Source organism: Prionailurus bengalensis, chromosome A2 (genome assembly GCF_016509475.1).
Source record: "Prionailurus bengalensis isolate Pbe53 chromosome A2, Fcat_Pben_1.1_paternal_pri, whole genome shotgun sequence".
In the NCBI taxonomy this organism is placed as follows: Eukaryota; Metazoa; Chordata; class Mammalia; order Carnivora; family Felidae; genus Prionailurus; species Prionailurus bengalensis.
In genome coordinates, this window is record NC_057348.1 from 22,007,485 (window position 1) to 22,020,355 (window position 12,871).

At 40.2% G+C, this 12,871-nt stretch overlaps 1 protein-coding gene across 2 annotated transcripts in view; it reads right to left on the reverse strand.

Annotated features, from left to right (window-relative positions):
- Positions 1-11,955, reverse strand: part of DCP1A (decapping mRNA 1A) — a 58,647-nt gene extending 46,692 nt beyond the window's left edge. The window contains exons 1-3 of one of the 2 annotated variants that reach the window (XM_043587639.1): positions 11,711-11,955; positions 9,388-9,428; positions 7,141-7,268 (exon numbers count right to left, since the gene is read on the reverse strand). In XM_043587639.1, coding sequence (XP_043443574.1) covers positions 7,141-7,268; positions 9,388-9,428; positions 11,711-11,905 — 364 coding nt within the window. In that variant the 5' untranslated portion in view covers positions 11,906-11,955. The remainder of the gene's footprint in view (positions 1-7,140; positions 7,269-9,387; positions 9,429-11,710) is intronic. The other variant, XM_043587640.1, reaches the window with a different exon arrangement.
- Positions 11,956-12,871: the final 916 nt, after the last annotated feature.

Here is a 12,871-nt window from a genome sequence, read left to right on the forward strand (position 1 = left end):
ACATTGATTATTCCTAATATTGCCCGATCTGTCCCCATCCCCACTCTTTTTGTTGTTGTTGGATCAATCAGGTTATGGGGGAGAGTTTTTGCTGTTGATTTCGTTCTATCCTTCTAGTGAAATTTCTTTGTTCTGCAGTTAATTGCTACTCATCTGTATTTTCCTCCAACTTAACCCAGATTTCTCTTTTTTCTTAACTTCTTGGGCTGGGTGGCCTACATATGGTTATTTTTATAAAATTCTAATATGTATTTGAAAAAAATGCAAATTCTCGAATTGCTGGAAGCAGGCAGGGTTCTTTATATGCCCGGTAGATCAAGTTTAACTGTACTGTTTCAGTAACTCACAACCATCTGCTTTATCTGTCAATTACTGAGGTGGCCTGTTAAAATCTCCCATGATTATGGATTTTTAACATTTGATATGTATTTCTGGCATATACTAGGTATACGTATGGGATATGGGATATCCCATATGGGGTAGTTTTATCTTCTAGGTAATTCATTCCTCTTCTCATTATGTGGCAACTTTAGCCCCTGATGTTTTTCATCTGAAGTCTATCAGGTATGATTAGCACAGCTGCAGCAGCTCTGTTCGGTTAACAGTTGCCTGATAGATTGCATTCCATCCCCTTACTTTCAATCTTTCCAGGTTTTGAGTTTTAAGTTTTTTGAAAACAGCCTTACTCACAAATTCTGTATCTTCATCCTGTCCTACAATCTTTTTGAACTGGCAAGTTTAGTTCACTTAACATTTTGTTCTAGTTACTGATTTATTTATGTCATTTTATGTTGGGCTCTCTATTTCCCATGGTGTTCATTCACTTCTTTCCCCATCCTGGTTTGCACTGGTTTAAAAGACATCCTGTTTGTTTTGCAGTGGTTACCCTGAATCATTTGAACACAAACAGCTTGATTTAAGTCTATGGTTAATCAATTTATCTATTCTTACTTGAGTCGTGGGATGCTTTAGGTTTGAAGAGCTTTTACCTTAAGCTATTAGTGTCTAGTATTTTTGCTTCACCTTTTTAAAAAAATATTTATTTATTTTGAGAGAGAGAGAGAGAGAGAGAGAGGGAGGGAGAGAGAGAGAAAACACGCAAGCAGGGGAGGGACAGAATGAGACAGAGGAGAGAATCCCAAGTAGGCTTCCTGCTGTCTGCACAGAGCCCAAGGTGGGCTTGATCTCATGACTGCAAGATCATGACCTGAGCCAAAAGTTAAGAGTCGGGTATTAACCGACTGAGCCTCCCCAGCATCCTGCTTCACCTGTTTAGCACCTCTGCTCACGTCAGTCATTTCACTGTTTTATACAGTCCATGCTTACTTTGACTCACCTCCTTTTCTTTGCTCATTATAGTTTGTAAACTTCATTTCTTCTGTACTCAATTTTATTTCTGAACCAAATTAAATACAATTCAGAATTCAGTTGCACTAGGAGCATTTCAAGCGCTCAATAGCCACGTGCGGCTAGTGGCTATTGTACCAGGCAGCACTGCTTTAGATGCACCTTCAGAAAGGGGCCGCTGGAGGCAAAAGTTCCGTTTTTGTTGAAAAATGTCTTTATTTTGTTCTCCTGAACTACTGAAGTGTGGGTTGTTTTTTCCTCAGTACTCTGAAACATTATTCCTTTGTCTTCCGAACTCAGGAGCTGCAACTAAATATGCTGTCAGTCTAACTGGTGCTCTTTGTAAGTAATTAGTCTCAAGTAGCCTTTGGTTGCTTCTTTTTGTGTATTTCTACTTACTATGCTTGGTGCCTTATTTTACTGCCTAAATCTGAGGTTCATGTCTTTCAAGGATTCTAGAAAATTCTTAGTTGTAATCTCTTCAGATACTGTCTCTCTTAAACCTATTTTATATTCTGAAATTCTTCTCTGTTACATGCTAGACTTTCCAAGCCTATGCTCTTGGTCCCATTTTCCATTTCTTTTCATTTTTTGGATGAATTCTGGAGAATTCCCTCAGATGTCCTTTTCTATTCTTCAATTCTCTTTTCTGTTGTTACAAATTAACTGCTGAGTCCAGGCAGAGTTTATTTCAATAATTAAAATTTTAAGTTCTAGGAATTCGACTTGGTTATTTTTCAAAGCTACCTGTCACTTTATTTTATACATGTGACATTTACATCCATTAACGTCTCTGATCATTTCATTAACTAAAGTTCCTGAGAAGGTTTGGCTAATCCTGTTTGTTGTGTTCTACCTTTCACTGATTATGAATTATCTCCTTGTAGATAATTCACACTCCTTGTGAATTATCTCCTTGTAGATAATTACTCCTTGTTAGTAATTTTAGACCAGGAGGCTTATCAATGAGCTCCCCGGGCAATCTGGTTGTCCCTCTAGAAGAATTTTGCATTTGCTTTTACCAGGTGTCCTAGGGTACTCACCAGCTGAGGATCAATTTTTATGTTAGTTTTTGGCCTGGGTAAGAAATTATACCAAATGAATGGTATAACCTGAACCCCAAATCCTGTATGAGAGAAGGCTCATGGCCACAATTTTCAGGGGGAGACATTTTCCCTCTAACCACCGCCCATACTGAGATAGATAAACTTGCTTTGTCCTCCTCTTTGGTTGGTGGGCTATCTTTCTGATTCATTAATATGTAGCGCATTAGGGGACCTGGCTGTATATATATAAAGGTGTCTCAGCTCCACCTCTCCACCTGTGAGAGTTCATGGCCTTGTCTCCTGGCCCCGGATCACTGTAATGGGGTCCTTACTGAAGGAGAGCTCCATACATAAGAAGCTCTAACAGCTGGCAGCCAGTGTCAATTTATAAGCTCCTCACTTCAGCCCTCAGCTCTCACTCTGATGCTGGCCACTGAAATGTCCCCTATTCTCTTTTTGCCTAAGCTATGCATTTAATATTTTATACAGCAATTCTAAATGTTTGTAGGAGGAAGGTTTTCTGTCATGACACTGCTGGACAGGAGTTGAAGGAGATTTACTTTGATGTGCCTCTGCCATGGAACTCCTGGAAGTTCAGAGTCTCCAAAGAATAGTTTTATAATACAGTTGGTAACATGGATTCTCTTTACAAATGAGAACAGAAGATCAGCAGATCAGTAGTAACGCATATTTACACAGCAAAAAAACTGTTTCTTCAACCAATCAAAAATAAAATTAAAACTATCATCAATGTTTTGGGGGCATCTGGGTGGCTCAGTCAGTTAAGCGTCTGACTTTGGTTCAGGTCATGATCTTACACTTTGTGAGTTTGAGCCCCACGTCGGGCTCTGTGCTGACAGCTCAGAGCCTGGAGCCTGCTTTGGATTCTGTGTCTCTCTCTCTTTGTCCCTCCCTTGCTCACGCTCTGTCATTCTCTTTCTCAAAAATATATAAACATTAAAAAAAACTAAAAAAAAAAACCAAACTATCATTAGTGTTTTTTAGGAAGAGGTGTCCACAAATAAAACACCTACCTCAATCCCAAGTTTTAGACAGGAGGGTGCTTTGCGTTCCAGTATACTGATCAAAATGAACACTGTGACCCACTGACCAGAACTGCTTCTGTTGAGAGCTTTAAAAAATTTGTACGTTCTAATATTTCTCATTTTTAACATGTATAGATTTTCAACTTATCATACCTCAGGCTGTCTGGTAATGGCCCCTATAACACCCGAAAATAGTATCTATAAAGACAAACAGAGTCTCCAGCTTGTCCTGGTGCTAGTTAGAATGGATGTGAAGAAGGACACCACGGGCCTGGGTTATAAGAGAACCTGGATAATATTAAAATCCCTACAACTCTTCCACTTTTTAAAAAGATCACTTGGCTTGGGTCCAAGATGGAGACACAGTCTATAATATTTTATATTTATAAGTGCCTGACAAAATACCTTCATGTATATGATGCTCTTTTAAGATAAGCAGGTCAGATCAGTGGTTTACATGATTTATTCAAGGTTACAGCCCGAAAATGGCAAAGCCTAGAATAGAATTCTTTTCCGAAAATTAAATTTCATGCCAAAAGAGTGTTACCATGGCAAAGCCACCCTCAGGGATATCTTCTGCAGCCTTTGTATCTAGGAATCACTTATAAATTTTAAAAAAGAATGACTAAATGAGAGGCATAAAAATCTAATCCAAATTCAGGTATGGCACAACAAAAGGGTGTGTTTGGAGCATGGGTTCATGGTTTACATCTCTTCTGTCCATTATGGTAGCCGCTAGCCACATATGATTACTTACATACAAATTGGTTAAATTAAATACATTAAAAAGGAAAAGAAAATGTCTTGGTAGCACCAGCCACACTTTGAATGCTCAACAGTAGTCACAGGTAGCTGGTGGCTGCTCTATGGGATAGGACGGATACAGAGCATTTCCATTATTCATTCCCATTATTAGAGTTCTAGTTGACAGCCTTGCTCTAGAACGTGGATTGATGAAGTTAAGTAATTTTATTGTTGCAGCCATCCAGAAAGAACACGGGCTTTGATGATCTGAATTCTGCCTATGTCACTTACAAACTTACGACTCTTGAGCAAGTTTCTTAACTTCTCTGGGACTCTTGTCTCCTCACTATAAGTCAGAAATAAGGTGTTAGGAACTACACCTTTGCTTAATCAATTACAGAATCTGCAGTCTTCCCAACCCTCGCCACAGCCTCATAGGGGTCTCATGACTGCCAAAAGGCCCTTTGATGAGTATAGAATATACTACTTCCAGAATATTCAACAGAATCACCAACCTAAGCCCTTGGCTAGTGTAGGCATTTTCTCTGCAAGATTTTACCTTTTCCTTGTGGGGGTGGGGGTGGGGTGTTGTATAAATCAAAACTAAAAAATAAAATAAAACAAAACAATTTATTTAGAACTGGGAAAAACGAGAGCTCAGTTTTCTAGTAACTCCAAAAACTGACATGAGTGAAAGAAGCTGGATCTGAAGGTATAACGAGTGAAACGGGTCAGTGTTTTAGTGATATTTCCCACAAGACAATGACAGAAGAGCAGCCACAGAATCAGGTATAATTACCTGTATACACAATCAGACACTAATTAACTTTTTGTTTAAAGAACAAATCCCTTAACAACTCAATAGCTTGCAGCCTTGACAAGACTATTTTCCACATTTGAGACTAGGTAGACAAAACATAGACCCAAGAGAGGCCATCACACTCCCAGAATCACTTCACCCTGCCTTGTCACTTCTCCCTGATACAGCTGTTCCTTTAAATACCTTCCCTGAGCTCCTCTTGTAGACTGTTTCTAATACACCCACAGAGTTGTACTTGACCTTTTCAGGCCTTTCTCTAGTCTGAAAACAAGCTGATGTGCTCTTGCATTTCTAATTAGCAATACCAGAAACCATACAGCCCTTAGAAAATAATTCAGTGCCTCAACTAACTGGGGAACTGGACAACTTCGGTTAAGTGAGTTTTCTGTTCAACTAAGGAAACCTTTGTTTCAACTTCTTGTTGAAAATCTTTCTAGAATAAAATGCATTAGTGTACCTTTCTGCTTGAGAATATTCTAATTAACGTAATAAACACTCCTGACGATTTAAATTCTTACCATCACAACAAATTAATCTAGGATACTATAGTGGGGTTAAAGTTACAGCACATTTTTATGGTGACGTCAGGTTGTACTCCAGGTATCTGCTAGATGTGCACAAAAAAAGTCTGATCTACCTTTCCAGATAACCGAGGCTCTGACTAGTGAAATTCTGGTTAATCGTGATTTAATTCTATTTGTGCTATGTTGCACTTTCAACTCCACAGGAACCTTTGCTTGTGAAAGAAATACTATGATTCACATTAGACTTATGCTAAATAGTTATGAAATCCATGGGTCTCTGATAATTTTCCAGACTACTTTCAAACTTTTGTTAGAAGCAATAGCTAGATTAAGTTTCCAGGTAGTAAGGAGCAGAATTAAGCCAATTTCCCTCAAAAAAAAAAAAACCAAAACCTGGATCTGTGTTTCGCTGCAGAATCTTCCCTTTAATAGAAAGTTCAGCACAAAGAAAGCTGCCATCTGAAGTAATTCTGCTGTTAACATTAGTTCCAGTATGTCCCCAGAAATTAAATCTCAGAGAGGAACTTTCTGGACAAATAGTTCACTGCAAAATCAAGAGACTCTATTTCACTCAGATACATAAAGTGAGCTGTGGAGAAGAGTTTGGGGCTTCTGTCTCTGAAACAACATCCTTTCTCACTCAGGGAATTAAAAGCTGCCTAATTTCCAGAGCTACTTCTATTTTACACTGAAGACATTCCTTCAATACTAGTTACCGCCCAGTCAAGTGAAATCCAAAGAGTAACTTGTCCTTTTTAAGTGAGAAGTAACCTCTCTCTGGCAATCTCCTTGGATGATAGTGACAGTCGCTCTGCTACACAACCAGGTCTGATCTACCTACACTCAGTGCCAAACAAACTGCCTTTCTTCTGCCCTCAAACACTCGTAACTTCAACACCCATACTGAAATACAGGAATTGAGGTTACTTTTTAGTATCTTACTTCTTGAAAGAGCTTTGTGGACTGTATGCAACCATTCTGAGGAGTCTGTAAAATGCCTGAAAGGTCTCTAGAAGTCGCTCTACAACTGAGTAGCTGCCACTTGCATCTGAGTCACAGCTGACTTAACTGCTTTCCTGCCGTACGTAGGTTACTGTATCATTAACAGTGAGTACAACAGCTCGTGGCCCAGAATTTGGACCCAGCAGACACTCAATAAACAGACTGAAAAATAACACTCCCAGGGCAAAAGATAGTACTTGCTTTAGGGACAGAAATATCAGTATCAGTCCCCATCCTGTATCTCTCAAACTAAGTTCTATTTCTGTTGTTCAGGGGCATGGACAGCCAATAATTGAATGTCACAACCAAAACCAAGGGTGAAACTTACTTTCATAAAACAAACAATAGGAATATAATGTAATGCTATTATATGGAATAGTTTATTTAACTAAAACAATATAAATGTTACTGTATACAATAGTGTATACTGTTTCAATTTTAGAAGCTCAATTTAAAAGGCTTGATCTTACTAAGAGACTCATTTATAACCATAAGAGCATAGATTATGTTTTTTATTATTAACTTGCAAATCCAAAAATAGTGTGATAGAAACTAAAGTCACTCAATTTTAATTGTAAACATATGAACCATAATAAGACAGATATACTTACAGCTTGCATTTCTATACAGAAGAAATGGTTCATGGAGCTGAAATTCCAAATCTTTATTCACTGGTTCAACCAGATTGTGCATATTCAGTCGATTCACAATGGTAAAACCATGGTAAGGTGAGGCTGACCTTAGATTTGACAAAAAAAACACAACAACAACAACAAAAAAAACCAAACAACCCTGTAGTCACTGTTTAATTCACAGAAATGTTATCTACTTCTTTATTTCCATTTCAAAGAATAACTACATTATTGCATTACACAATATTGTTAGCACTTAAAATTGTAAAAAAAAACCTTAAGACAGATCATATCCCTCCTCTTCTCAGAAGTTTCCAAGGGCTTAGTCCCTCAGACCGAAGGCCGATGGCCTTGCTAAGGCCACCAGGGCCTTGGCTCGTATGTGTCCTCCTTGCCTTCCTCTCCTCTGCCTCTTCCCTTGTTCTCTTGCTCCAGCCACACCGAGCTCTTCACTTTCCCTACAGGAGAGCACTTCTACCTAAAGACCCTTGCCTGGAACACTCGTCCCGAATCTAGTTATCTCACCCCCTGCAAGCTTCTCCTCAAATACCACTTTCTCAGGGACACTTACCTAAGAACTACTCTTTCTCAGGTTCCCAGCCTGCTCTCAAGTTCAATACCTCCAGCCCACCTCTTTTTTCCCATACCACTTATTATTTTTTATATTTACTGTCTTTCTCCACTAGAATATAAACTCCACACAAATAGGGTTCTTGTCTTGTTTTTTTGCAGTTGTATCCCAAGATAGATAGATAGCCAGTAGATGTTTAATAAACATTCGCTCAACAAAAATATCACTTATTTTAAATACGGTACAGACTTGGTTTTAGTATAGACTGTCAACCATAACAATCATGATTGTTTCTTACACCAAACAGGTCTTTCCACAGTTCTCCTGAGTTAGACAGAAAATGCCTCGAATCCTATAATAACAAATGTCCTTGGTTCTCCTATCAGGGTGAGTCAGTACATGACCCTTTAGACACTCCTCACATATATACAACATTTCACAGTTTCTCATTCATTTCTCTGTGTACATGGGAGAGATTTTAGAATACTACTCTACAGATTAGGAAATAAACTCAGAATGATTAAGGCTTTTGTCCAAAGTCACACAAATAATGTGACTAGAATTCAGCTTTAGGTTTTCTGACTCCAAATCCAGGCTTCTTCTAGACTAAGGTCTCTGCAAAGTGATATTCTGACACTGTGGCAGACCTTAATCCAAGGCACATAAAATATTCTCACATTTCCCAAATAGTTTCATTGGTTTCCTTTTGTTAGGATCAACACTGTGTAAGCCTCTATGAATATTATTAAACCAAACTATTTATTATACGAAACTTCATATTTTCTACAGTGAATCTGTACTATTCTGTAACAGTAAGGCCAGGAAAGTACTTTCCAAATATCATAGATACTGAGGCTCTAACTACAATGAGTTTCTAGAGATTTACATAGGTAATAAAGAATAATGAAGTAGGTGAAGGATAAAGGCCTTTTTTTTTTTTTTTTAAAGGAGAAAGATGAAGGGCAGGGAACAAAGTGGCAAAGACTAAAGAGCTGCTATAGTTAATATGTAATATCAAAGCACTTACATACAAAGGAAAAAAAAAAGCAGTGTATTTGGACAAGATCTCAAAGCCATACACCAGAATTTAGAGAATATTTGACAAATTCTTGTTAATTACCATCAATGGAGAAAGTCAATCCTTAAAAGATAACTCCTAATACAAAAAGGTGGGGAGGACCAGATGTCAGTAATAATTCCTGCTGAATCCCTCTGCTTTAGAAACCATGGGAAGGAACCTGCCCCAGTCAGAGCAAGACCTAAGGGAGATCCAGAAAAATAAGGACTCATGACTATCCTTTCCTGTCTGTTACAGTTAGGACACAAAAGTTGCCTAATAAAACAAAAGCTGTAGTTTGTAAACCAATCCTATTTTACATAATGACCTCTCAGAAAAGTTGAAAATATAAAGTGTGCAACTGAGTAATCCAGGCTTTCTAAATGACTCTCAAGCTAAAATTACACATTACTAGCTCTGAATCATAGGAAGGCTCAAAGAAGGGACATAACTTGGTTAGAATCTCACAGCTACAAATGGATGAATAGGGACAAGCAGGAAGGTTCCAAAGACAAACGTACAACAACGCTGAACTTTATAGGACACTATTCACCATTAGATTAAAAATAGACATGTATCATTTTCTTAAAAAGCTTACCTTCGATATACAAATAAGGTCCCTTCTATATCAGTCTTCTCCTATAATAGACAATGAGTCAATTAGTTTTTTCCCCCATACTTCAACCCCAAATGGTCCTAATGGAGAAGAAATAATTCATGTTTAAAATGAGCTTATTTATTTTATTTTTTTATTTTTATTTTTTTTTTTTTCAACGTTTATTTATTTTTGGGACAGAGAGAGACAGAGCATGAACGGGGGAGGGGCAGAGAGAGAGGGAGACAAGATCGGAAACAGGCTCCAGGCTCTGAGCCATCAGCCCAGAGCCCGACGCGGGGCTCGAACTCACGGACTGTGAGATCGTGACCTGGCTGAAGTCGGACGCTTAACCGACTGCGCCACCCAGGCGCCCCGAGCTTATTTATTTTAAAATTACTCACTTTGGAACAGGTCAAGTAACTCTTTTACTCCACAAACTACTGTTACCAGTTTCTTTCTTATCCTTTCTATGCTATTAATGCATACTAATGTATACACAATGTTCAATACAGCAACATGTCTATTATCTGCAACATTTTTCTTTTTTAAATTAAAAAAAAATTTTTAATGTTTATTTTTGAGAGAGAGAGAGAGAGAGAGAGAGAGAGCAAGCAAATGGGGGAGAAGCAGAGAGAGAGGGAGACACAGAATCGGAAGCAGGCTCCAGGCTCTGAGCTGTCAGCACAGAGCCTGACTCCGGGCTCAAACTCATAGACCACGAGATCATGACCTGAACTGAAACCACTGGACGCTTAACAGGTGCCCCAAAACATTGATGATAGTTTTAATTTTATCTTTGGTTCATTGAAGCAACATAGTTTGTGAGAAGTTACAACTCATTGTAAAATAACAAAGAAAAAGTTTTGCTTATGTTCTATGTGCCATTATCCAAATGAATGAATAACGGCAGCTTATTTTTCAATTCAGACTATGGCTTGCATTTCATATGTAAAGCAGGACTCCACAATTAAAATTCCACAACACTGAAAATCCGTGAAAAACTAGAAATAAAAGCTTGTTAGTCATAAGTTCCTGCCCCCAAGTCTTCACCATTTGTCTCTAATTCACAGCTCACAAATTTATATGCAGACCAAATAAAGTAAAATGATTCAGAACAATTCAAACTAAGGCAATGTCTAAAACAGCTACACTAAAAAAAAAAAAATTCTATAATTTTGTTCTTTTTGACTTTCCGTATCTCCTTCTCTTCCAGGAGGTAAAGGAAAGAAGATAAAGTAAAGCAAGAGGATTCTGAACACTTTCTTCATCTGAATTAAGTGTTTATAAATGTCAAATCATTCTTACAAAATTATTGATTAAATATAACCTATGTTTCTGTTTTATACCTCAAAGAATATATTACAATAATATTTCAGAGCTTTGTTAGTATAAGCATTTCATTTCTTACTGAAATGTGAACATTAGTCATTTATGAACTCAATCCAACAAACATTTACAGATTATTTGACAAATGTAAAGCCTAAAGCTGAATGAGCAAATTACTGAGGGTCAATTACTAGAAACTGGAAATTATATTACTTTTAAACAGGGGTTCACAAGTCAGAGAACAGATTGAATGTAACTTTTCAGACCCCCTCCCGTGCAAAAAAAGCCAAAAAGTACTTAGTCTGAAGGGAGCATTCAGAGGTGACACCACCAGCAGCACAGCTGGAACGAAACACATTTACAGGGTCTCTTTTCCAAAGGTTTCAAGGGAATCCAATTAACATGGAAGCCCTTTTCCTAAGTGCCTTGAAATCTTTTCCAAAACTCTGGAAACAGAGTGCAGTTAGATAAAAGCCGGATTTATCCCCACCACCTCCCTTCCAAGAATTGAAACTAATTGGATTTCAAGCTTTAAATCCAAATGACCTCTATGAAGGGGGCTCTTATTTACGTGCTTGTTGGGGGAGAGCACGGGTGTTTATAGATTATGTATATGTACTTTACCTAATAACCCTCACAGCTTCAAACGCAATCTTTCAGGTATCTTTCTGACCCCACCGTTCTCATCCTCCAACACATCTGCAAAGAAGGCAGATCGCCCATGTCCCCGGACCCGACCCTATGGGACTGATCCTCCTGCAATCCTCCCCTCTATCGGCTTTTCCCTCGGGACGTCTTGGGCCTACTTCTCTCGCTCCTCTCTCCCAATCCTCGAAGCCCCTGACACCTTTCAGGGACCGGCCTGTCTCTTCTCCAGTCCCTGGCCTCTCCTCTGCCGCCCTGGCCTCCGGAATCGTCCCCAACCCAGGACAGTCCGCGCGGTCCCTTTAAGAGGCGGTGGCCGGGCGGGCGACCTCAGCGGCCTGGCCGCACTCACCCACTGGTTGGCCTTGGGGCAGAAGGTGTACAGAGCGACCTGGCCCGTGAGGTCTGCGATGCTGGTGATGTAGGGGTCGTGCTGCTTCAGGGCCGCAAGGCTCATCTCCTGCCCAGCTCGGCTCAGCGACTCCATCTTGAATTCCGGAGCCGAGCCCCTCCAGCGGGGGCGGAGTCGCGGGCAGGATGGTGCCATCCAGGCAAGGTTCCCCCAGCTGCGTCAGCACCCTCAACTTCCGCTTCTCCTCCGGGCCTCGCGGTGGGGCGGTACTACAGCTATTATGCTCCGCTGTGTCCACGGCCCGGGCGCTGGGTTCCGGGACCGTCGGGCTCCTAGGGTCCGGCGTGTCTTTGGCGGCCGAGCTTGCCGGCGGGGGCGCAGGCGCATCCTATACTCGGGTTAAAATGTCCTGTCGGCGGGATCGAGGCTGCCCTCGAGCTTTCTTCGGGCTCCTGCCGGACGAGGCAGCAGGCCGACGCGGGGGCAGCCTGCGCTTGAGGACGCGCAGGCCGGGCCGCGGAACGAAAAGCCGGCTGTGCCTGTGCGGCACTCCACAGGTCGTGGGGGGAAAGCACCGAGAAGCTGGGAGCAGGGAGGGCGGTACCCTGAAAGTCGCCCCAGGTCTCGGATCTCACTGGATCACTATCGCCAGCAATTTGGTGTTTTTCTGTAGGAAAATTTTGAGAAAAACCAAACTAAGCCTCCCGTAACTACACAGGAATGTCTTGTGCAATTCACTTTTGCTCATTTTCCTCGTCTTGGTCTCATGTAACTCCTTCCATCCGGTCTTGGAGGAGAGCACGAAGGCCTGGGTTTGTCCTATATCGATTAAAGCTTTAAAAAGATAAAGATAATACATTATTTTAGCAAACATCTGTTGGGCATTTTAACACATTTTGAAGAGCCAGGTACTAGCTAAAGAGTAAAACAAATAACGGAGACTATACGGAGCTCTGTTCACACCACTCAACTTGTTTAAAAATTTTTTTTTCTTACATTGAACAGATACCCCAATGGAATTGAATTTTTGAAAGGAAAACAACAACAACAACAACAACAACAAAACCCCGGGGTGCATGGGTGGCTCAGTTAAGCCTCGACTCTTGATTTCAGCTCAGGTCATGATCTCATGTTTCCTCAAACGGCGGTGGGGCCCTGGGC